The sequence below is a fragment of the Malus sylvestris genome, chromosome 5 (genome assembly GCF_916048215.2).
Source record: "Malus sylvestris chromosome 5, drMalSylv7.2, whole genome shotgun sequence".
In the NCBI taxonomy this organism is placed as follows: Eukaryota; Viridiplantae; Streptophyta; class Magnoliopsida; order Rosales; family Rosaceae; genus Malus; species Malus sylvestris.
The window spans coordinates 38,310,373-38,335,995 of NC_062264.1; the positions used below are offsets into that span (position 1 = coordinate 38,310,373).

At 36.3% G+C, this 25,623-nt stretch overlaps 3 protein-coding genes, 3 long non-coding RNA genes and 1 pseudogene across 7 annotated transcripts in view; 3 read left to right on the forward strand and 4 right to left on the reverse strand.

The window, feature by feature from the left end:
* The first annotated feature begins 538 nt into the window (after nucleotides 1-538).
* On the forward strand, nucleotides 539-13,205 carry LOC126620845 (probable LRR receptor-like serine/threonine-protein kinase At1g56130). The gene is made up of 3 exons (XM_050289179.1): nucleotides 539-812; nucleotides 1,443-1,797; nucleotides 12,813-13,205. The coding sequence occupies exons 1-2, from the start codon at nucleotides 539-541 to the stop codon at nucleotides 1,691-1,693; spliced, it is 525 nt and encodes a 174-aa protein (XP_050145136.1). The 3' UTR covers nucleotides 1,694-1,797; nucleotides 12,813-13,205.
* On the reverse strand, nucleotides 2,037-4,396 carry LOC126622877 (uncharacterized; annotated as a pseudogene).
* LOC126622878 (uncharacterized) overlaps nucleotides 2,037-25,623 on the reverse strand; it is a 60,147-nt gene continuing 36,560 nt past the window's right edge. Inside the window, exons 8-14 of the mRNA XM_050291569.1 lie at nucleotides 9,518-9,579; nucleotides 8,622-8,683; nucleotides 8,335-8,397; nucleotides 8,170-8,241; nucleotides 7,853-7,917; nucleotides 4,741-4,818; nucleotides 2,037-4,261 (exon numbers count right to left, since the gene is read on the reverse strand). Coding sequence (XP_050147526.1) covers nucleotides 4,748-4,818; nucleotides 7,853-7,917; nucleotides 8,170-8,241; nucleotides 8,335-8,397; nucleotides 8,622-8,683; nucleotides 9,518-9,579 — 395 coding nt within the window. The 3' untranslated portion in view covers nucleotides 2,037-4,261; nucleotides 4,741-4,747. The remainder of the gene's footprint in view (nucleotides 4,262-4,740; nucleotides 4,819-7,852; nucleotides 7,918-8,169; nucleotides 8,242-8,334; nucleotides 8,398-8,621; nucleotides 8,684-9,517; nucleotides 9,580-25,623) is intronic.
* Nucleotides 5,541-6,670, reverse strand: LOC126620855 (uncharacterized). Its single transcript, XR_007622693.1, has 3 exons — nucleotides 6,605-6,670; nucleotides 5,955-6,053; nucleotides 5,541-5,668 (listed from the first exon to the last, which is right to left on the reverse strand). It is a non-coding gene; the product is annotated as an uncharacterized LOC126620855 (long non-coding RNA).
* LOC126620852 (uncharacterized) lies at nucleotides 12,563-13,696 on the reverse strand. Its single transcript, XR_007622691.1, has 4 exons — nucleotides 13,584-13,696; nucleotides 13,327-13,403; nucleotides 13,195-13,260; nucleotides 12,563-12,595 (listed from the first exon to the last, which is right to left on the reverse strand). It is a non-coding gene; the product is annotated as an uncharacterized LOC126620852 (long non-coding RNA).
* On the forward strand, nucleotides 16,679-17,831 carry LOC126620864 (uncharacterized). Its single transcript, XR_007622702.1, has 2 exons — nucleotides 16,679-16,787; nucleotides 17,452-17,831. It is a non-coding gene; the product is annotated as an uncharacterized LOC126620864 (long non-coding RNA).
* Nucleotides 22,423-25,242, forward strand: LOC126620808 (protein ROOT HAIR DEFECTIVE 3 homolog 2-like). 2 transcript variants are annotated; one of them, XM_050289104.1, is made up of 9 exons: nucleotides 22,423-22,618; nucleotides 22,699-22,823; nucleotides 22,939-23,202; nucleotides 23,275-23,371; nucleotides 23,463-23,633; nucleotides 23,718-23,822; nucleotides 24,293-24,387; nucleotides 24,513-24,609; nucleotides 24,811-25,242. In XM_050289104.1, exons 2-9 carry the CDS (start codon nucleotides 22,819-22,821, stop codon nucleotides 25,102-25,104), a joined length of 1,128 nt encoding a protein of 375 aa, XP_050145061.1. In that variant the 5' UTR covers nucleotides 22,423-22,618; nucleotides 22,699-22,818; the 3' UTR covers nucleotides 25,105-25,242. The 2 variants fall into 2 exon arrangements, with proteins under 2 accessions (XP_050145061.1, XP_050145062.1); XM_050289105.1 differs by having other exon boundaries at nucleotides 24,293-24,343.

Consider the following 25,623-nt stretch of genomic DNA (forward strand, 5'->3'; position numbering starts at 1 on the left):
TTTGAGTCTATAAATTGAGCTTTGATTTTGATTGGATGTGTTCACTAATATTTCAGAGACAAGTAACTTGCACCTTGGCTAGCCTACTTGATTCAATATATTGTTGGGAACAACAAGAGGACTTGCTTACCTCCATGAGGAGTCAAGGCCAAGGATTGTACATCGAGATGTCAAAGCCATTAATATTTTGCTCGATGTAGAACTCTTCCCAAAAATATCAAATTTTGGATTGGCAAAGCTTTATGATGACGAGAAAACCCACATCAGCACCCGAGTTGCAGGGACAATGTCACATTTATGCTTGCATGAAATTTTATTACACATCATGTTAATAATGCCACTAATGATCTCAAGAAACATTGTACAACCATTTGATTATCTTGCATTGCAGAGGCTATTTGGCACCCGAGTATGCAATGCGTGAACATTTGACAGATAAGGCTGATGTGTTTGGTTTTGGAGTCGTTGCTTTGTAGATCCCTAGTGGGAGACCAAACTCTGACAATAACTTAGATCCAGAAACGATTTATCTTCTTGAATGGGTAGGAATTGCATTCCCCTAGCTTTATTTTGGCATTGTTGTGAAAAACTTATTCACCCTTTCCTTGGACCATGGCATAATGTTTTTCAGACATGGACTCTACATGAAAACGACCAAATTCTGGGGCTGGTGGATCCGAGATGGACAGAGTTTGACGAAACTGAAGCGACTAGACTGATAAGAACAGCTCTCATGTGCACCCAGGCATCACCGATGACGAGGCCATCTATGTCACGCGTGGTGGCAATGCTCTCTAGAGATATTGATGTTGTACTTTTATGCGCAAACTGAAGTGAATTATAACAAAGTACCAAATATCAATGTCGTAGGTGAAAACTAAAACAAACAATCTCAAATTGACACAAGAGATTTACGTGGTTCGGCGTAAAGCCTACTCCACAGACGAAGCACGGCAAGGAATTTCACTAAACAAACGGAGATTACAATAGAGTGTTTAAACTCTCACAACCCAAATCCCACAAATTACAAACCCTAAACCAAACGAGTAGAGAACTCAAACCTAACGGAAAAGATTCTCCCAAATTGCTCTCTAACTCACAAATTGACTCTCACCAAATTGTCACACGAATGAGCCATGAATTTGCCACACACTCATGACTCCAAATGGTGACCTCCACCCAAAACCAAAATAGAGAAAAGCTCTCTAAACCATGATGAGGCACACTCAAGACACTAACCCTAAGGTCCTATTTATAGTGCATAGGACTTAGGTTACAATAAGAATCCTAATCAAATAGGTAATTAACAAAATCTCTCCACCAAGGAAACTAACTAAGAAGTCAAAACCAAACCCAAATAGGACACCAAAACCAAATAGGTAACACAAACCTAATTTATTGCATCATCCTAATTTTGAGCTAAAAACCCAACAATTGACATAGGCATTTCATGTCGAAGCCGAGCTATTTGACATATTATGATTTTAAGGATGTAACGACATTGTCAACAGGTAGCTTTTTGATGAAGGATGATACCCCATCAACTGCATCCAAGCATGGTAATGACCGTCTCAACTATCAGCCTGAAGGCAACAATGCAAGTGGTGTTAACACCCCCGTGGTTGACCTTGCGCATTCTCCAGTAAACGTCACTCAATCACTGCTCGTTGGTATTATTAGAGAAGGAAGGTGATAAATAATGGGAAATGATTAATGCACGCCTTTTATCCTTTTGTGCACACATGTACTTGTCCTTGGGTCTTTTCTGCCTCTAAGGTTTTGGCTATGATGATGTATATCTAAACTAAGATACGATTTTGTAGACATTTGGTTCAAACTTACATGTCAATTTTGTGTTAGTATGTTGCAGTGTAAATCTCCTATTTTAATCAAAAGGAAAAAAATGGATGTTTCTTTTTCTGTAGTTGATGCTATTCACTCCCATTTTAATTTCTCACACATTTTTTTGGTAATTTTTGTCTTTTGGTCTTTTTAATTCATTTGATCCGACGGCCGAAAATCAAAAAAAGTGGGTGGAGGTAAAATAGGTGTGAATAGCACCACCCTTTTCTATTTGATGGTCAAGTATGTATAATCAAACATAAGCAATCTTAGTAGATGCCTATAAACAAAAGCCACAAGTTGGCTCTAGATTAGTTATTGTCAATTGTTGATTGATTACGGTGTCACCCTAATGTGACTCTTTGGTAGGGTTTTTGCATAAGCCAACTCTTTTACATGAATGATTATTAATTGTTGGTCGATCAGTGTCACCTGAAGAAAATCTTTGGTTAAATTGCTAAGTGTCGCCTTTCTCGCATGAGTGGTCTCAACGGTGGGGCCAGGTAAAACCAAAATGCAAGGAAGTTCATGCTCACCAAAGCAAGATCAACCCGTTTAAGGCTATGGTGCTTGTCTAATTGTCTTTGTGCCTTTTTTCTTTACATTTGGAAGTACCAGTGCCAGATCACTTGAGGCAACAAGTACAGCCCCACATTTTATTCGTTTCTATTACCTCCATTGAAAGTGACCGTTAGAATTTGAACGTTATAAGCCTACCGTTTCCAGTCCCACTTTTTTAGTTCTTGTCACTCACTTTGCTCTTCTCTACAAAAGTATTAATTACATGTATACACACACACACACACACACACACACACACTTATTAGCAGCACACATATACACCTATATATATACTGTTTCTTAGTCTCATCAGAACTCAAAGAAAGGAGAGCTTTGGAAAAGTGAAAGTAGTAGCAGAAACTAGAAGAACAAAGGGAGACATCTTAATCTCCCCCCAGAAGCTGAAGTTGCTGCCTGTCAAGAAGTGTTTGTATGTGGTCAAGGCAAGCACCTTCTTGACCATCTTATCTGGCTTCAAATTCGCATTCACTACCTCTTCTAGAATCACATCGAACACCTTCCGAAATCAGTTGTCCAGTCCTGGCTTTTGATCAAAGTCTGCATATATTCGGCCTTCGAATTAAGATCCTCGCCTTGTATCGAATGCAGCTGAGGGTTTTTGCTTTAGGTGACCACATTTCCCTTCCATGGCTCGTCACTCAATTGAAGCAACAAAAGCCCCAAAGCCAAACTCGCCAACAAGGTGTTGTCGACATCACACAGCCAACCAATTCTTCTACTGCCCCTGCTTTGAGTAGACCTCCATCACTTTCTTCCACTTAACATCAGCCTCATGCTCGAGCTCAAGTTACTTGATATAGCTTAATATGTCATGCGAAAGCAGCGCTGCATCGCCAGGATCAACCTCATTGGCTGCAGCTAGTTGCTCTCGCTTGTACTCCACTATATAACCCCACCGGTTGGCAGGTTCCCAGACCTCTGATGCCATAGTTTTTCTCAAGGGCGACAAAACCTCCTTCCTCAGTCAATCAATACAACAAAGACTACCATCCCCTTCTCAGAGGCATGATTCTGACGGGAAAACCTTCCTTGCAATGTTTTCGAACAGCATATGATGATCAACGATGGTAGGCAAAAAGGTAGCCGCTTGGGTAATCTCCAAGCAGTAATCATCATGATGGTCATGGTCCTTGTGATGATGAAATTTTTCAATATCAGAATGAAGGCACAGGGCAAAAATATCCGAAACACAGTCGTGCAATAAGCGATTAACAACGTCGCGCTCGTATCTCTGAGCCGCCTTGTTGGCCGTGTGGATCGCCTTCCTCCTTAACAACAATTCGCTTGCCTTTGAGTTGACGTCCTTTTCCTTGACCTTCACCATTTTGTTTGAATCCGCCTCCTCCCTCGTCCTCCCAGTAAATTTCAAGTAAGCTTCACCCCGTAAAACCTGCGAGAGAATGCAAGGAAGGTCTAGGATATGTCCAAAGGAGCCGGAAATTGGCATAAGATCGTAGGCAAGGGTTTTGGGGTGGTTCTGGTGGAGCCAAACCGCTACCGTGAAGAAAACTTCGTCTTGGTTGCATTTTCCACCGTCGCCACGTCTGTCTATGAAGTTGCAAATGAGTTTATGGGTGGTTAGAGGATTGTGCGACCAGCCGAGGGAAACACTTGGTTCATCAAAGTTTTGTGGAATTCCACGGTCGACATGGCGTCCTTGGCGCAGTGGAAGTACAGATCAAAGCATGGGTTGTTGATGTTGTGGAAGCCTAATTGGGGTTGTTTGAATTTGAACTGATCGGGCCGCAGCGGAGCAATTCTTGTGAATTGCGGTCAAACGACCTTGTTTCGGCATGCTTTCAAAATCGATATCATTAGCAGGAACGCTCGCGCTTTGCTGCGGGTTTTCAAACCATGGATAATATTCATAGAAAAATTAACTGAAAATGCTACAGAAATACAATCACATTCTTAAATGTAGCAATTCAGACAACAAACGTTTCACATGAGTAACGCTCACACAACCACACATTTACACAATTATCTCCAAATGAAAGAAAAAGCAAGAGATAGGTGAATTGATCCATAAAATAAGTAGTTCAATTTACATTGCTACTATCTTGTAACTTATTAGAGCTTCTTTGCAGATCAATCATACTGATTTCTTCATTGCTTTCACCAAATATTTCTATAGTTCTACTCTAGTAGTCCAATTAACAGAACAAATAGCAAGTGCGATTTTATTCCCTGCTTTGAATGTGTTGTAAAGATAATACCACCAACTATGGGTGGCAATTGATTCTTGTGATAACATACTATAAAAGTAAAGGTATGGATAAAAAAGAAAATGCGTCCTTTGAAAGATATAGAACAAACCTGAAATTCAACGAATTGCTCTTTTACAAAGCGTAACACCAGACTTGATTTCCCAGCTCCAACATCCCCAAGAAGCACCTGAAGAAGAACATCAAACATCACTGTGGTGATCATGACATGCAATACCCAAAGAAAAATAATTTAAGAAAAAATAAACCTATTCATCACATAATGCTAAAATACATGTGCCTACATATCCATAATTTCTATGTTTATGGAACATCTTTCGATAAATCACAACCTTCATTTTAAAATGGACTTTTGTATTTGTATTTTGCTTGTGAGTATGGTCTTGGTTAAAACTTAGCATTCTAGCATTTACTTATATGATATCATATAGCAAGAAAGCTATGAGACCTAACTCGTATATTGTATTCTCGTAGACCCTCAAAATACCAGAGCTAGACCGAGATAAACAACACGAAAGAGTAAAACTTCTGCTTTACATGTACACTGACATTTGCATGTGCATAGCTCTCTTTCCTCCTTTCCTTTCTTTTCTTCCTCACCTTTCGGTTCTTTCTCCTAGATTAAGGAGATTGTTGTTTTGTTGTTAGTGGTTGCCATCATCATCACATTCAAATCAACTTTAGTTAATACTAGCCTCCCTGCACGCGCTCACCCGCGTGCAGAAGGCCCTTTTGTAATTAAGGCGTTCTAAGCGCGACTTGTATAATTTAAATGATAACAAAAGAGCGGTTGATCTCTAATCTAATTGTAGACACAATCTGCAAAACCGTCTTCTATGGGATTTGAACTTATGAAGTGTGAGGTGGAGACCTGAATGTAACAAATTGGTGTTAAGTGAATAATTCCAAACATATAAAATTTAGATCATCACACCGAACGCAAACAGAACAATTAAATAAAGAACTGAAGGCATACGCAATCTAATTAGACAAATAAGTGAACTTTCCCATGCCGAAATCTGAAAGGCCAACAGAAATATCTCATTACAGCACAGAAGACAAAACTTAGAAGGACAAAACTTAAAACTAATCAAACTTAGGTGAACCAATTATAGAGAACATAACCCTTGTAACCAATCGGGAAAAGATGCTTTTAAATCCTAGAAAAAAAAAATTAAGAGGAGTTTTTTAAAAAACCATCATTTCAATTATTTTCCAGTCTTACATTTGGATTAAACAGAAAATATAGGTAAAAATGCCAACTTTCTAAAAAAACTACCGACTATTTTTACAAATTTCCATTACCCAATACTGAAAAATGAGAATCACGAAGCAATGAAGAACGGAACACGCGAGAACCAAAAAGTTAAAAATAACACGTAACCATTTCAAAGACCCAAAATCCTGCAAGGACAAAAAAATCCCATAAAATCAGTACATCAGCACTCCCTGCAAAACCCCAAAATCAGAAAATTATAAAAAGAACCCAAAATCAGTGGCATGGTCCTCGTTTCTCCATCATTCAGTAGCTAATGACCTAATGGAAAAGAACCCAAAACATACAGCTTAAAATATGGAAAGTGCTTATAAAAGCTCATGAATAACTTTCAAAGCCTGCATAGAAATGGTATAGCGCAGATAACAACAGACGATAAAACTATGCACAGTATAACCTAAATCCGATATGTTGCATTCCCCACACACAGATTGTTCAAAATTAATTTCGTCTCCGTCTTTTTTCAAATCTGATAAAATTCCCAAAACACAAAAAATAGCAGCTAATTATTTTTTAAACTCTGTAAACAACAATATGCATCTTAACACATTTAACATATTCATAAAATAACATCAAACACATTTATGCATGAGATAATATAGAAGTGAAGTCTCACAACTTTCATAAAAAATTATTACTTTGTTAGAGAAAGGCTTGAAAAAATATGTAAATTACTCACCTCTATTACAAAAATGTTACAACATCAGACAAAAAAGGCCAAAAATACCAAAAGCCGCACCTCCTGAAATAAAAAAACATAACCAAACGACACATTCACAGTATCAATCTAAACGATATCCAGAAAAGAAAAAAAAAATGAACAGACAAAACCCATGTAAATATACAGAACAAACCAAAAAAAAAAAAAAAAGAACTGAAGCCAGTAAGAAGATCACAAATCTGATAAAGCAAAAGGTAACATAATCTATATCGATTTAATTATCCATCCAAAAAGACATTTGAACGAAGAATATTTTTAAGGATCCAAACAACCATTAAACTAAACAATTAAAAGTAAAAACAGCAAAGCATTCATTGAAGAAATATATATATATATATATATATATTATAACGTATTGGTTCTTTATACCTAAAAGAAAAACATTGGCTTTCTTGTATGCACTGAAGTATGCATGTGTCGGAAATTTACAATCTATAGAGACTCAATCTCAGACTCAAAAAGACATTTAAAGGAAAAGTAATAAGAAAAATAAGTAGTGGTTTTACCTATACTCCATGTGTGGACTCCAATTTTCAATCACAATTCAAAATTCAAGAGGCCTATAAATCAACCACATAGGAAATGATCAGTGGAAGAAAAAGAAAAACAACCGAAGCCAAAATAGCATCTAACAAATCATTTAGAACCATCACAGAAAACAATTTTTGCATATAAGTAAATTAAAGGAATACCATCAGGTCATGCATATATACAACGTACCCAATTAGATAAGTAGCACATCAACAATTGATGATCAAAAAGTTAGTCAGCCTCAATTGCTTGAATCTAATTAACTCAAAGATAATAAACAGTCCATTTAATGCACGGGCTGACTGTCAATTTTATAAAGCTATAATTCTGTGCAGTTCCAAAACCAAGTGGAAGAATAGGCAAAAACTATCTCATCGCCTGTAAATGTAATTAACTAAATATTAAACTTCACAGCCACAAATAAACCTAAATTCCTCCTAAAACTATCTCATTTAAGCTTGATTTTACTATAATCTATAAGTGTGGTAAAAAATGGGAGGCCAAACGATTTGTTAACAAAAAAGGTAGACATAAAAGTAAAAGGAACAGGGCAGACATTAGTTGAGGAGAAGCTAATGTCACCTTGAATTGACGACAAACAGTTCTTATCTTCTCGAATTAACGAAGATAAGTACCATTTTTCTTTAATTCAAGGTAATATAAAAGAAATTATACCTGTACAGTGTTCAGATGTAGCAATCCTATGCAATCGGCCAAATGATGTGTGTCCTCTCAAAGATCTGTATATCCATTACAGACTAATCTTCAGTCTTGCAGAAAATGATATGTTGACTACAATTTCCCATACTACTAAAAAACACAAATAATTCTATCTACAAACCAAATAATATGTGCAACTTTATGCTACAATGGTAGAATAAGATGGTTGTACAGGACACACAAAGATTGAGACTTTTTTTTACTTCTAAAATTCTACACACTTTCGAACCCTAAATTTTCCCGGAAACAAAAGAAAGTGAAAGAAGTCGTACCTGGTTTGAGAGAGTGGGACGCCATCGGCAAGTTTGGTGTAGCAGTGATGGCGGAGATCTCTGGTGAGAAAGCTAATAAGATGGACAAAATCATTGAACAAAAAAAACCTTGATTTTTAAAATTAAAGTCAACAAAAATTTGAACAAAGAAAAGAGAACTCAAACCCGAAACAAATAAGTCGGAGAACTCGCCAGGAAACCCAAAGTTTCTGCAGGATTGGCGATTTCCTGAAAACCAAGCTTTTGTAGGTTTAAAATTTCTTCCCTAAGGCAACAGATCCAACATTCCCAACTTTAGCTATTTCAGCTACATAATAGAAAGAAAAAAAAATTAATTTATATAATTAACTAATCTGATTTAAGATTAATCGAAAAGCTTGGAAATTTCAGCTTTAAAATTACATGTCAGGCTGCAAATCTAATAAAAAGCGTAGAATTTTAAAAATGCTGACCTTAAATACAGAGGCCTTCGCAGGCTGCAAAGAAACGTCAGAAACCCAAAAAACCGGATCTCCTGAAACCAAAAACAAAACCAAATTAACCATCATCACCCATAATTCGAAGCCACAAACAAAATCCCCAAAATTACAACCCAAAAATTTAAACAAAAAAACCCATTTATAAATCCAAATTTACACTCCCAAGTGCAAGACTCTAAGCTCCAACTGTTCTTTCTCAACTTTAGCTATTTCAGCAACATAACATAAATAAATAAATAAAATTAATTTAACTATAATTAACTAATATGATTTAAGATTAATCAAAAAACTTGGAAATCTGCTTGAATTCAATCTCAAAATTGAAAACGAACACTTCACTTTTACAAAAGTTGTACAAAGCAAAAAAAAAAAGACAAATCAAAGTCTCACAAAGGGCCACAACAACAGCAAAATTGCAACAGAAAGAGGAAAATTGTTCAATCAAACCATTGGATAACTCTTCTCAGGCAGCCAAAAAAAACCCCACAAATTCAAAACCACAAAAATCCAATCTAAAACAACGATTCACTGACTGAGATGCACAAAATGATATATTAACAAATCCAAAACGAAATACAAAAATTAAGAACCAACAAGCAAAAAAATACTGATTATCCCCTGCATACGTGAGCACACGTTCAAAAAGCCTCTCAAAGGCTGAGATTCAACTTTCAAATATAAAGACTTTAAGCCACAATTGTTCTTTCTTAACTTTAGCTACTTCAGTTACATAATCGGAAAAAAAATTAATTTAATTATAGTTAACTAATCTGGGTTAAGATTAATAAAAAAGCTTGGAAATTTCATATCTAAAATCACACCTCAGGCTGCAAGTAGAATCAAAACCATGGAATTTCAAAATCACTGACCTTAAACACACAGGTCTTCGCAGGCTTCAAAGAAAAGTCACAAACTCGAAAAACCCAATCTCCTGAAATCGAAAACAAAACCAAATTAACCATCATCACCTAGAATCCGAAGCTACAAAACAAAATTCCCAAAATCACAACCAAAAAATTTGAACAAAAAACCCATTTAAAATCCAAATTTACACTCCCAAGCACATAACATTCAAAGCAGACAATTACCCAAATCAAATCGACAGCAGGAGATGCAATCTTTTATGGGCTTCAAATTTTCTTCAAACCGAGACCAAATTCGCTATTTTTCAGCAAGAGAGCGTTGCCGTTTGTAACCCCCGATGAAAAGATCCAAACAAATTTGACTAACAGTAGACGAGAGAGAGAGTTAGAGAGAGAGGTGAAAATTACTCGACGGTGTTCGACTGATCGGCACGAGTAGAGACATGAGATCAGAAAGACAGAAAAATTAGGGTTTGGGAGATAAAAGAAACAGAAAAGAGGATGGCAACTGAAACCTTCCAGCGACTTTGTTCTTTAAAAATAGCTTTATGACAAAATTACCCTTGGATAATTTTATGCATTCTTTTTAGCCGCTTTGAATGTTTTTTGGCCGACAGGCATTTGCGTCCAATTATTTTTGTCCAAGCCGGTGACACCAAAACCGGCCTCCGGCTTTCTTTCTGACAAGGGTCGTCTGCCCTTTATTTTCGGTGCCCTATTCGTACTCTTCTGTTTGTGTGATCACAGTTAAATCACGTTAACATTTTATATTACTATTCATTTTCTTATTATATCTATAGAAAAAATAATATAAAATGTTGACGTGGCTTAACCGTAACCACATAAAGCAGGAGAGCACCGGAAGTGGAGGGCAGACAATCCTTGTCCAAGGCTTTCTATATAAAAGATAATTAACTTTAATAATTGTAATAGGAAGTAATGATTATGTCCAACCTTTGGGTCAACATTTGTAGGCTATATCTTAAAAAAAATACTAAAAAAGTTTAAACACAAAAGCCCCCAAAATTATAAAATCAAAATATAATGTACTACCCATTTTCTCCCGTTTTTCTCTCGCCCTCCATTTCTGCAAATCACCAACCTCCCTCTCTGCCCATATACTCCCTACCTCTCTCATAATATCAAAACTCTCAAACCCAATTCACTGCCTCATTACCTAGTTGATAAAAGTCCCTATGACAGTATCAAAGCAACTATAATTACAAAGAAGTTGAGAGATTACTTTCTGATTATCAAAACCACTACTGGATTTATGAAGACACAAAGGGTACGTTTGTTGCACCGGACTATCTCGGACTGGACTAGCTTCAAGGACTAAGCTGGACTGGCTTAGACTAGACTAAGCTGGACTCACTTAGTGAAGCGTTTGATGCAGTGCCGGATTAAGAAGCAGGACTCTAATATTATATTATTAAATCTATATATACAATATTTTATCATTGATTTAATCTAATCTACTAATTTTTTTATTATTATTTTATCATTTGGCTAGAATCATCTTCTTCCCGGATTCATTTTTATCTCGGCCCATAACTCACAACCCTCTCCCTTTTTTCTGCCTTTTCCCCTCTTTTTCTCAGTACTACCGCCTTCCCCCAAAAAACCCCAACCCCTCCCTCTCAAGCTTAGCATCACCAATTTAATGGCAGCCATGGTGAGCTTTCCTGTTCAGCTTCCTTTCTCTCTTCCCTTTGTTTTTCCGTTCAAATCCCTCTCTCTCTTCCCTTTGCCTCTTTTATTGTCCAACTTCACTTGTTCTTCCATGGGTGAGGATTGAAGTTGCAGACGGCACGGGTGGGTGGGGCTGGGTATGGGCATGGGCAGAGATTGGAGTTGCAGACGGCAAGGGGTGCAATTTGGTCGGGTCGTTGAGAATATTGTTGTAGTTCTCTCGGATTTGAAACGAGGGAATGGTCTTGGTGTGGTGTTGTGATCTCGTTGGAGAGAAGATGCAACGTATACGAAGTAAGGTCTTCGCAGAGGGAGGACGCCAAGCGGCGCAAAGGAGACGAAGCAAGTCTTAGCAGTCCCGTGGTTTTCGGGGAGCTTCGCTAAGACGACCTAGCGAGGGAGATAGTCCACACGAGTCCGGGCTAGTCTCATTTAAGTTAGTCCCCAAGCTTATCAAACATGGGACAATAATCCTAGCCAGTCCAGTCCCACTTAGGAAGTGAAACAAACGCACCCAAAATCTCACAATATTATTACCACGACCTTATGCATAATAGGAACAACACTATAATCGTCTGCCTACCAGAAATTAACTCTTCTACAGCAGCAAGTTTAACAACCAACCAACCTTTGAACAAAGAACACACAGACAGAAAGAAGCAGGATACATAAGAGGCAAAACAATTTTCTTACTTCTACATCAAAGCAAAAGAACAACCATTATATAGGTATGCCATTATCATCTGGGGAACAAATCCAATTGGCCACTTTTACATACCTACAATTATAAGCAAAGTTTGGAATTCACAAAAAATACTGGGCAAATACCAAGGCTGCCATTTGAAAAAGCTAAACAATAACAAACTTTGACAAATTAACTACAACTAAATTCAGATGACATTCGATGTATGAAGACAATCTGAGAAATCATAGGCTCTAAAATCAATACCATATTTCATGTGCCTTTTATTGATAGTGAACCCAGTAGTAGAACCAGGATAAAATTTGATTTAGAACCTTGCTATCTTTGTCCTTGTAAATATGATATTTTGGCATCGGCAATATATCATAAAAAAAAACAAATATATCTGAACTCAAAGAAAATATAGAACAAAAATAAAAAAGCAAATTATGAACGTTTAGAAGCTAATTTCATTAGCAATTAAAGCAACTAAGTTCTCTCAACATCAAGATTAAGAACCCCCAGGAACCCAGAAATTTGATGAAAATTTTTCTAATCACTCAATTGGATTAGACAAAATCATGAACTTTTTTCAAAAGCCCAATTATATTAAATCACAAATTAGAAGCAGATTTTGACATGCAAGAAGTCAACAAGATAGGAATTGCTTCAGACTAACCTCGATGGCAAGGCCTCCGGAATCGCCCGATCTAAACCAACCCAAAAAAAAATCTATTCACATGATCTTCAACCTAACTATAAAGAGGAGCTTTATAACATCAACATGCCAAAACAACCAAGCCCAACAAATTAACGAACTAATTTTTCTTAATCAATAATAGCATACATATTATCAAATTATCAATCAATAATTCACATATCGTTAAGGGTTAAACAAATATATGAAGACTGGAAATTTACTCACACATCTAATATATCCTTGCATTTCTATTTGAATTCAGAGTACGTGGAAATCACATCAACAAATCAAAGCCCTAAATTTTTATCATCCTGAACTGGAAAAATCTGTAAAATCTAAATTTTTTTACTAAAAATGCTAACTTAGGAATATGAGGAAATTTGCAAATTAGCTAAACAAGGATATTATTTATCCAATCAAAGGCAAATTGGAATGGTGCAGAACTAACACTACAAAATTCGTTAAACTAAACAATGGGTAGAATGTTTATAAGATTTATATTTTACACAAAAATTAATCTTCTGAAAAAGCAAAAAACATAAATTTTTTGTTAAGCAATCGCATGGATTATAAATGCCAAAGATTAGATGATGGTAGGCGTCATATTACCTCTTTCGCCGAAGATGCGAAACCCTTCATTGCCGACGTGGCGGGGCGAATCCTCTGCCCGAAAATCTTAACCAACACAAAGATTAGGCAGTAAATCTGAAAGTTCATAAATTGCAGAAGTAGAGGGTGTACCATAGCTGATGAGTTTCCAGCTCCCACTTTTTGCCTTAAAATTCCCAACATCTTTGATTCTTTCACACAAAATCACACTGAACGCAAACAAAAATCAGAAACAAAATATGATCTAAGAACTGAAAATTTCAGTGAAAGCACTGAAAGAGATGAGGAGGAATAACAAATGATTTACTGGAAATATGGAAAAAAAAATCAGATCAAAATTCGGACAGAAATAAACAATACGAATTAGGGATTTGGGAGGGGGGACGAACCGGTTTGGCGGATTGGAGCGGGGATCGGATCGATGATGCGATGTGTAAAAAATGAGCGTTGAGGGAGCAGAGCAGCATCAACCAACACTTTCACGCAGAACTTGTTGAATCCACATCCGTCGTACTAAAAGATAAGTAATAGTTTAAATATCTTAACCTCACTCTAACTAACACCGATACCTTTTGTGATAAAACCCTACATTTGACGGATTATGCAGGTGGTAATTACCAAGTTGGCGACAGTATCGATATTGTTGGAAGTGGGCCGTATGGCCCGTCTCTCTGATAATTCTACATTGTATCAGAGTCAAGGAACGGACTCGTACTGTACTATCACGTGATGGGTGGGTCTCCTGGCCCCGCGCGATATGGTGGGTCCCTTGGCCCCGCTTGTAGGGTGAGTCCCCTTGGCTCCACGTGGTTGCCGATGTGTGGATCTTCCACACGTGGCCCACTAATTGAGTCTCACGTGATGAGGCGTGTTGAATCCCACATCGGCCATAGTAAAAGATAAGTAATAGTTTAAATATCCTAACCCCACTCTAACTAACATTGAGACCTTTTGTAATAAAACTTCACACCTGACGGATTGTGCAGGTGGTAATTACCAAGTTGGGGGACAATATCAGTATTGTTGGAAGTGGGCCGTATTGCCCGTCTCTCTGATAATTCTACATAACTTACTTGGAAGTGGACCCGCATAAAATAGGAGGGGATAAGAGTTTATGGGAAGTGGGAGGGCAAAGAAGTCAGGTCCACCGTCCATATATTACACTCTGTATTTGTACCCCTGCCATGAATGATTAAGGTTTCATCCTAACATTTAAATAATGAATGTAGTGGTCAGGAATTATTAAAGATACAGTAATTACCCTTCTAAGGTGAAATCAAGCCCAAATCTGATGGGTTTCTTGTAAATAAGGTGAAATCGAGGGGCAAAAATTTACTGTAGCTGAATGAATAGTAAATCCTTCCTCAATTTTAGAATAGATAACTAGAAAGTGTAGCCCGCGCATTGCTACGGGAAATGTGATTCATGCGTTATTGCGGGATTGGAAATTGTATGACATATTTTGATGAACTAAGTTAGAAAACGACTACATGTGCAAACATTGCAAGCAACTAAATTAGACGAAAGCTAACAAATTTCGAATTAACCAAATTAGAAAAACAAGCACAATCGAACTAATCTCTACTTCCCATATGAAGTAGAAGATGTCCCTTGTTTTGCATCGGTGAACAGCGCGGTTTTCACCCTCTACGAACAAAAAGATGAAAGTAAAAATGTTTAACAACATTATAAAAATTATACATACAGGATTATATATGTATCTGCACATAAAGTATAAAGATTTGCTAACAGATTCGAGGTTAAATTTAACAAAATAAGTAATTATGAATTGAAATCAAACTATATCATAGTTGTTAAAAAATACTTTTGGCAAATTCTTACAAATAGAATGAAAATGTCGCTTTCTTATCAACTATTCAATTGTCTCAGCTGTGGAAAAAATTGATTTCAAAGTGTCATTTACCAAGTGAATGATGGATAAAATTGTTAATTTCAAAATAAACCAACTTTCAAAAATCCTAACACGATATGACATTGTAAAAAACCTTAAACCCTTTACTGGAACAAACCTCAAAATGCCCACTAATTGTTCTGGATGGGACACACCAATTTTTACCATGAGAAAAAAGCAACTCCAAACCCAAATTAAGCATTTGATAAATCATATTTACTGAAGAGATTTTTTATTTTTTTTTTTGAAGGGGAAGCTTACCAGTGTTAGCAAAGTTAAATTCAATGTAAGAAAGTGGACGAATATTGACATAAACATAGTAGTGGGATTGATGATGGATTCAGTATGTTATTTTGTATCAATTCAAATGGATGAAAAATATTAAAGGAACTATAGGTCACAGTTTGGAGTATGCAAAAGTACTACTTCAAATTTTCAACATGCTCCATAAATCTCTAAATTTCAAAAAGTGTACAAATTTTAGAGTACTCCAACTAACGGTAATTTTCAAAAAGTGTACCCTCTTCATTGTTTTATTTCTTTACTCACATTATAATTCCACTCATCATAAAAAATTAAAAAATTAAAATTACCCACTATTTTTCTAAAACAACCTCTAATTAACAATTGGCGTAAATGTGTATGACCGCATTATACAGAGCCACCAACAGCGGCTGTGACTTCATCTATAGTCGCTTTTCATTGTACCAGTGAATCCACCTTCACAAATTCAAGTCCCCTTTTTGGCACAAGCTGATGATGGCGCCATTAGCGCCACCTTATCCATTTCCACACCAGGCCTCCTCATCTAACCAAACAAAGACAAAGCTTGCTTAAACCTCCCATTCTGAGCACACCCCACAATCATGGTGGTCCACGAAACAACATTCCACTTCGATATCTCGTTAAAAATCCTCTGCGCCCCATCAACATCCCGACACCATACATAGCCCGCAAGCAGCGAATTCCAACTTGCAACACTCCTCTCACGCATACCATCAAACACCAGGCGTGCATACTCGACACCACCCCCAAACCCACTTACCAGAACCCTCTTGTGCACCTGTTCCCCTTCTATCACAAACCCTGACCTTGCACAAGCACCAAAAGAACATACGAATAGGAAAACCCATTAGCCTCTGCCTCCAAACCCACCAGCCGTTTATACAATTCAACAGACTTCCGCGGAGTTTTGCTCCAAACAGTAGTAACTGTGTTGTCAACATTTTTGAAAATTTTTAGGGCATGATCGAGACACTCAAAAGCAACGTAAAATGTTAAAATTCGAACAAGAAGGTAGCTTTTTGAGTGAGTCCATGAATTATTATTTTGGGTGTGAATTTGGGTGTACTTGCACAGGAAGCAAGTAATTTTTTATTTTGATCCTTATATGTCATTTTACAAAAAGTAAAATTGACATTAAAAAAAATTATTAAGATAGCGGGTGAGAAGATAAGACTGTAGAGTAGATTTATTAGCACTCATTTTTTATAAAATCGCATTCTAGGAAAGTAGGAATGGAACTTCCATTCTTATTATATATACAAAGTATGCAGATGCTCCCTTGCAACTGGCTAATGGTGATATTTCAATCATCCGAGAAAAACTCCGTGCTGATATGTATGAACATGCATCATCTGTTTCTAGTGCAAAGTGGGCAGAATCGAGTGCCCATTATAAGGTAGTGTTCTACCTAATGTATTAATTTTTTTATTGTCATATGGCTGAGGACACTTATTGAGTTAATTAAGCTCCATAGAGGAATAGAGAAATTGAAGGGCAAGATAGAGAGGTCATTTGGCGGAAGAGGAAGCCGGGAAGGTGAGGCTGCTGGCTGCAGGATGATATGGTTGTAGCAACAATCATTCAGTGTTGTTTGAGGACTCGTTTGAAAGTGCTTTGAAAATGATTTGAAATGCTTTTGGAGAATTTTATTTTAGTTTAAAAAACACTTGAAGTGTTTCTTGCAAGAAGTACCAATTATGTACTTGTCCAAGAAGCACTTCAAGTACTTTTACAGGATTCACTTACATTTTTATTAAGGAGTGATTCAAAAAACATATTCACCATAAGCACTTTCAGCTATTTTGAAAACATTTATAAACGGACTTGAGTTTCTTTCCATTTGGAAATTTTCATCTTTTAAATATTAAAAAATAGTTTTTTTTTAAAAAAAAAATTGCATAAAGAAAACATATAAAATATCATTTACAGTCATGTCATTTTGGGATATAAATGTCATCTAATTTTTTTAATAATTTATAATTTATGGGTGTTTAGATATCAGTTTCAGTTGTTAACATAATTTCTCTTAAATGTTGTCTGTTTTGGTGTATCCTTTTCAGAGTGATTTCAAGCGGCATCTTTATACAATAATAGCAGAAGTTTTATATCTGATTAAAGTGGTTCTACGTCTGATTGCTTTGGCAGCGTCAGAAGGCTTAACCGCTGGATTTATGGGATTTTTGGATAGCAAGAGTGCTTATAGCTAGCTCCGGCTAGTTTGGCAGTCTCAGGAGGCTCAACCGTTGGACTAGCCTAGCTAATGGGCAGTTCAAATATTGTCCTCTATGCAATTACTTAATGCGTGGCTCTGGGGGTTATTGTGTTGTTGCGATTATTATGCTCTTTTTTCTCAAACGAATTTATGCTCCTTTTAAGTTGTAATTATCGTTCAGCTTACTATATATGTTTGAACCTTTTATATGATTTGATTGTAATAAAATCACGTTTACGGATGTTGTCCCTTATGTTCATTTGTCAAAAGGCAAGTCCTTTTGGCTTGGTAAAGGCCATGTAGTCGTCCGAAAAAACAAAGGCCAGGCGGTCCGGTCAAATTGTGGCATCAACTCCCTTCTCTCTCTAACCCTCACACGCTCACTACTCACAACCCTTTGGGTATTAACTACATTGAGAATAATCAAAGGACAATGAATAATTGAGAAAGATGAAGAACTAGAGAGAAATTTTAAAGAGAAATATGGCTTCTGTATTTCTAAGAAAATAACTAACTAATTACATTTGTCAGTTGCAGTTCTATATATGATAAAACAATACAAACTTACTTGTAACTGATTAACCAACTAACAAATCATTTAATAGCCTAACAAATATTCTAACAACTTTGATTGACGTGACAATGATTATATAACAACCTATAATCAAGATAAACAAGCATTTTTTTAGTCTCTCACACACCCTCATTTAGTTATGTCAATTGTTTTTTAGGATAATTCTTTGTGTCAGTAGTTTTGGGTAGATAGATTAACAAAAATCATTGTAATGTCTATAATTTGATGGAGATGTTGAATTATTGTATTTTCAGTATCTTCAAAAAAAAAATGCTACACTTACTACATATTTGTACTATCATTTGTACCATCTATCTAATAAAAGTTGAGCCCGCCAACACATATAAGTCTCATCTCTATTAGAGAGATGATACAAATGATGGACCAAATATATTGCAAAAATAGTATTTTTGCTAAATTAAACTAGCAAGTATAACGTCTCAATGTTGAGGGATTCTTAAACATATGTATGTTGAGAAATGATTTCCACACTAACTTTTTTTTTTAATTATTGGTAGTAAACTCCTATTATGTTTTGTCTAGATTCTCCTCTGATTTATCTCACCTAAAAGTTAGAAATAGGGGATACTTTGGATGCGGTCCCTAATCCTTAATATTATTTGATTAAAACCTTAATAGTATTCAAAGTTTGATTAAAGTCCCTTGACTTTGTACACCTCATTATATTACTATTAATAATTTATAGTTTTGACATTAATTGTTTGATATTTTATGAGATTTAAAATCCTATAAATTTAAAACCCCTCATTATAATACTATTAGAAACGGTTACAATAAAAAAATTCAAACATTTTGATTGAATAAATGGATAAAAACTAAGTAAAAATAAGAAATAATAAATGGCAAAAGAATATATCCATAGTGTTAAAAAAATTGGTGCATTTTACAAGACAATTGGTGACACACCCTGATCAAGGTCAAGGCATGCTGGCCGTCACGCGAGGGCGACTTAACCATGTGCACAGTGCGGAAACAATAAAGATATAGAGAAATATGAATAAATAAAAACCAACTACCAGAAGTACTAGCTAAGACAAAGTGCTAGTACAAGTTTAAGTGTGAATTACACACAACCAGAACATAAAAGTCTAGGTGCAGTCAAGCAAAACAATTACTAATTTGCATCACCCAAAGGTGAAACCTACATAGGTGGTGAACTGTCAGAACCTCCGATTAATCCTTGTAAGCCACCAGAGAGCTCTCTTACCTAAAACCTGGAGGGGCGAAAAACAAGGTTGTGAGTGGGTAAAAACAAAGCTTTTCAAATAATTTCATTTCTCAAAAGTTCTAACCCCTCGCCGTAAAGCCTGTATACTTCCTAGAAAATATATAATATACACATATCTCAAAACAATGCTAAGAAATAGTGATATGTCAAGTATACCATGCCAAATATATCTCATCACAACCGCATAAGTAAATTAGGTGAAATAAACTCATAAGAGATAATAACATGTTAGCCGAGTATCTGTAGCTCATAATCAATCTTAAACCAGTTTTACATTCTCACTTGGGAAGAAAAAGTGAAACGCAGGTTTGAGGTTTACATGGTTGCACCAATTTGTTGAGTGGATTACTTCGGCTAAATGCTTTCTTTCCTTCGAATGAAAATTAGATTAGAGCTTAGGAATTGTAAATTTGGTCAAACTTGTTCCTCTATGGGCCATAGTCCATTAATTTAGCAAACATTTTCATAGTCAGTACGTTACTTTTTTTTTTTTTTTTGTAAATTACAATTTGCACCTTCTAGTTTGGTTACTATTGCAACTTCATACAACATTTTTAAAATATTTCAATCACATACATTACTTATTATTTTATTTCAATATCATACATCCGTTAATCAAATCGTTAGTTTGACCGTTAAGTAATTGTGTGGCAACTACAAGTTCCATTATTTTGTTAGTCAACAACATGCCACATGGTACAAATAAAAATAAATTTGTTTTAGATTTCTAAGAAAGAAAAATTAAAATATGATTTTTTTTACTTAAAAAATAGTGGGCCCCACCCTTCAAACCCTTCTTCCCCGTGCAACCTTCCTCCTCCTGCACAATACTCTCCTGCAGCGTTCCTCCCTCCTTCGCCGCGCACCAACAATTAAAATCCCTGCAATTAAAGAAAACCCAGCAAATCCAAATCCAAGTTTCAAGTAGCCTATTTTGGCTCTTGATTTCTATGTCCTCATGGATTCCTTTTGAGCCAATATGACTTGGTTTAAAACTAGACATGTCCATGATCAAAACTCTGATTTCACTTAATTCCATTGAGTATCGATATGTCAAAATCATATTCAAACTTGAGTCCCGAAACTGCCAGACAACAGCAAATATTGTGTTTCCAGTTTCTCGACTCTATTTTGTAACTTGCATAACTTTCAACTTAGAACCCCGTTTTCTACAAATAGTTTATGCTTTTGAAGTACACAAAACAAGCTTCGAAACCCATGTAAGTTTGGAGTGTTCAAAATCAGGTTAATCTTTGTTGACTAAAACTGCTTTTCTGCAACTTTTGTAGAGAAGAGGTTGCTGCTTCGCAATGTTTGTTCTTCTCTAAATTTTAATTCGAATTTCAATCTCATACATTACTTATTATTTTATTTCAATACCATAAATTCGTTAGTCAAACCGTTAGTTTGACCGTTAAGTAATTGTGTGGCAACTACAGGTTCCATTATTTTGTTGATGTGTCAGTAAAAAACATGCCACATGGGACAAATAAAAATAAATTTGTTTTAGATTTCTAAGAAAGAAAAATTAAAATATGATTTTTTTTCTTTAAAAAATAGTGAGTCCCACCTTATAAATCTTCAAACCCTCCTTCGCCATGGTCTAAATATCCATAATATCCCGATATTTCCATCGAAACTTCCGTGTTTTTAGATTACCGATATTTTCGATATCATCGATATTTTAGACCTTGTTAAGTTACTTATGTATCTTAACATGCAATGTATAAAGTGTAAAATATTGTACTAATTCATTATATATAAATGATTATGGTGTGTTTAAACTTCTTTCATTAATTACTACATATTTTCTACACTCACAATATTTGCCAGCTCGCTATATAATCAACTTAAATCAGTTATATCTATCATCCAATGCATTTCCTTCTAATTTTTTGTGATAAACTAATAGATAATTGACTAAATAAACATCTTGCAAAGTTTCAATAAAAATTTCCAAGTTTTTCTTACAATTTCCGTGGTATTTATTCAATTTTTATCGATATCAATAATATCCCGATATTTCCATCGAAATTTCCGTATTTTTAAACTACCGATATTTTCGATATCATCCATATTTTATACCTCACGCACCAACAATTGGGGTGTGCTATCCACACACCCCAAATTACTTCTCACACACCCCTTATTAATTTCTGTCCGTTGATCTTCTTTAATTCATCCGATCCAACGACCGAAAATTAAAAAGGTGTGTGAGAAGTAAAATAGGGTGTGTGGATATCATACCCCCCAAATTAAAATCCCTACAACTAAATAAAGTAACATCTCCCCAAACCAAGTAACATCTCCCCAAACCAACCGAAAACCCATCACTCTCTGCCGCCAAATCTAAATCCAATCCAATTCTCTCTATCGCCGACTCCATCCCCAAACCAGCCCAAAACTCATCATCACTCCCGACTCTATGTCATCTCACCGAATTTCACATGGCTCGGCCGGCCTTCCCCTAATTTCAAACCCTCAGACACACATATACACTACCGTCAATCTGTGTTGTTCGATTTTGTCTATGGGGATCCAGGTCGAAGATCCGAGACCAAAATTTTTGGTGCCCGTTTTCCCTGGAAACCATGGCTCATCTGGCAAGCCACATCCAAAACTACGAGGTCCGATTCCTCCCCGAGTTCCTTGACTCTCACTCAAATTGGACGGATTTTCGAGTGGAACTGTTCGCCATGGCCTGCAGCGACGCCGCGGCCGAGTTGCTTGGGGAGGCTGAGATGGACGCATCACAAAAGAGAAAGAAAGAGAGATGGCTTTTTCCATTCTATTTCTCCAGGAGGGCTTGCTGGCGATAGAAGGGGTGTTGTCCCTGCGTCAGGATTTTCCTTTAGTGCACAACAGATTTGGAAAGTAATCAAAGAGAACAAGGACTTGGATCTTCCTGCTCACAAGGTTTGTTAGTTTATTTTCTTCCCATTGATAATTTGTGATCTTCACTTCGTTGCTGCCACTAATGCGAATTATTATTTTGTTTAAATCTTGCTTACCTCTGAATTTTCCAGTTTGTTTACCCTGTGTACTCAGCCATGCTCAGACACCTGAGTTCTAAAGCCCTTGAAGATTTTCAAGTGAGGCTGGAGCAATCGTTGAACAAAGGAGAAGGATTCGCTTCATCTGTTCGTACCTGTGCTCAGTCTTCTATGCTTGAGTTTGAGAAAGGATGTGCAGGTAATAGATTTGTTTAGCTAATTAACATGTTTGTCAACCATTATATTTCTTTCATTACTTTAACATGTGTCTCCTTTCAGATGCTGCCATACAACAAGCTAATTGGGATGCTTCAAAAGTCCGGGAAAAGCTTCGACGTGATATAGATGCACATGCATCATCAGTTCGTAGTGCAAAACTGGCAGAATTGAATTCCGACTATGAGGTAGTGCTCTGATAATGTATCAAAGTCGTGGTTATTCTAAGACTATTCTTATGACGTTAGGCTCATAATCTGTTGTTATTCAAATTTCTTAATGCAAATACCCTTTATTTTTCAGAAAAAAACTTTCTTTGTCTTTAAGTGGTCCTGTAGAAGCTCTACTCGAAACTGGTGCAAAAGACACCTGGGCTTTGATAAGAAAACTACTTAATCGTGAGACTGAAGTTGCAGTATCAAAGTTCTCAACTGCAGTTGCGAATTTTGAGTTGGACAATCAAATGGTTGCCAAAATGAAGCAACATTTGAAGGATTATGCGAGAAATGTGGTGGAGACAAAAGCAAGAGAAGAGGCTGGGAAAATTATGATCCACATGAAGGATCGGTAGGAACTTGTTAAAAATCTTCTTTTTTACATTGTTATTGGTTGCTGATCACTTCTGTTGTCATTTCTCAGGTTTGCCACGGTCTTCAATTATGACAGCAATTCAATGCCTAGGGTTTGGACTGGGAACGAAGACATTAAAAGTATTACCAAGGATGCACGAACTGCGGTAATCACTGGGAACTTTTGTGGAAGTACATGTTATCTATCTTTCTGACTTAAACTGATGTTTTAGTTGTTTGATCATCTCTTTCTTGCAGTCTCTGAAGCTTTTGTCAACCATGGCTGCCATTCGCTTGGATGAGAAGCCTGATAATATTGAAAATGTCCTCGTTTCTTCTCTGGTGGACGGGACTGTTACTGTTTCATCTTCACAAAATAGGAAACTAGGATCTTCTACTGATCCTCTTGCCTCAAGGTCTTGGGAAGAGGTACCATTAATTTGTGGGTTTGGTTTTTATGTAAAAATTTTCTATGATGAAACTCCTTACTTATTAAGGTTAACTCTGAACTAGGTTTCTTCAAAGGATACCTTAATTACCCCAGTACAGTGCAAGTCATTGTGGAGGCAGTTCAAAGCAGAGACCGAATATAGCGTCACTCAAGCTATTTCGGCACAGGTATACTTAAGTTTAACTTCAGTGGTCTAATTTTTTGATATCGTTTATCAGAGTTGCATCCCGAATAAATGGATGTTTTCTTTTATAAAATGTTCTTTAAAGATTTGGATTATGAAAATATGAATATTGGAACTTGTTCCTGCAAAAGTAATGAACAACTGGTAGGAGGAGCGTGGGAATAGGACGCATGCATTGTCCTCAGATGACATTTTGGGCAGGAGTTCTTATGTAAATTGGATTTAGTTTAGTAGTGAAACGAAACATATGGAAACACTTCATATTGAAAATCGCGCTGATTCTTGACTTGGGAACGGTTTAGTCAGATAGGACCAACTTATAATCAAGTTCAGTGTATTGTTTTTTCTACAAAGAAAAATCCTAGCTTCCTAATAGTATTTTTGTAACGAGCTCCCTATCTTTATGCTTATAGCTCTGCTCGATCATGATGTCGTTTGCTTTTGTACTTTCAGGAGGCTCACAAGCAGAGTAACAACTGGTTACCTCCTCCATGGGCTATAATGGCGATGATCGTTCTTGGTTTTAACGAATTTATGATGCTTTTAAAGTAATTACTTTCGTTCTTTTTTGTTTCCTTTTATGAGTTTTAGGTTTTGGACATTTTTAAGCGTTCAGACCCTAATGTCTTGCACATCTGTTAATCACTGTGCCTTTTTTCTTCAAATGAAACAGGAACCCTCTCTACCTCATGGTTCTATTTGTTGCATTTTTACTTTCAAAGGCCTTATGGGTACAGATGGACATTACGGGACAGTTCCAGCATGGCGCTGTAAGTATAAAACTGAGTTTTTTTTGTCTCACTTAGTAGAGTGCAAAATTGGGATTGAACGTGGAATACAACAGCTGGTGATCCTAATTTGATAGAGACTTCACTCGGGGCTGGCCTTTTTGGTTACAGTCTCTCATCAAATTGTAATTTTCTTGATTGAAGCAGTTTCTAATTTTAGTTTCCGTTGTTTGTTTTTACCAGCTGTCAGGAATACTGTCTATCTCATCAAGGTTTCTTCCAACCGTCATGAATCTTCTAAGAAAACTTGCAGAAGAAGCTCAGGGGAATCAAACACCGGAAGCACAAAGGCGGCCAGTTTCTCTTGCTTCCCAGAGTTATAGAAATGAAACACCTCAGCCAAATCCAGTAACAAGCTCATTCCCGGAGTCCTCAGTGTCATCCAATATCTCGTCATCAGATACCGGCATGGAATACTCAAGCCCTCCTTTAAGACAAAGGCGAACAGCAAACGTTGAGGAAGTTGAATCTTCATGACGTATGATCTCTGTTGTTTGTACCGTGTGCAGCAGATTAAGGTCACTACTCATTTGTGCGATAGTTTTCATTCTTTTTTATTTTGTTTCTTGTTTGTAGTTACTGAAAATTTGAATAAAAATAAACGCGGTTTGCTCAGTGCCTGGTTTTACAAATTATAGGTTAGTTGTTATGTTTCGAGGAATTAGATTGTAAAATCTGCGCATTCTAACTTTATTGACAACTTTTTCTTCATACTAGTATTGTCAGTAAAACAAATGAAAAAATTGTGTGTGGAGCTCAGCTTGCCATTGGACTTACGTGCTATAATCCACTTGTTATCATTCTTCTATTATAAATATAATACTAATTTTTCATTCTTCTGTTTTAATTTTTCATAATTATCTTTTCTACTAATTAAGGGTAAATTAATTAGGATCATCTACTAATGATTGATATACACAATGACAATCATATCAGACCGGTAAAACGAGCCCCAGAAAATATAAATTTAATTAGAGCTATGCATAGTCTTGAAAA

Bases quoted from the DNA above. Each gene is read 5' to 3' on its own strand.
- LOC126620808 (XM_050289104.1), top strand. The intron at 23,203-23,274 runs GTAGGAACTTGT...GTCATTTCTCAG, and splicing joins ATGATCCACATGAAGGATCG to GTTTGCCACGGTCTTCAATT. The intron at 24,388-24,512 runs GTAATTACTTTC...CAAATGAAACAG, and splicing joins GAATTTATGATGCTTTTAAA to GAACCCTCTCTACCTCATGG.
- LOC126620845 (XM_050289179.1), top strand. From the start codon at position 539: ATGGGTAGGAATTGCATTCCCCTAGCTTTATTTTGGCATTGTTGTGAA. The intron at 813-1,442 runs TACTTTTATGCG...ACAATTGACATA, and splicing joins CTCTAGAGATATTGATGTTG to GGCATTTCATGTCGAAGCCG.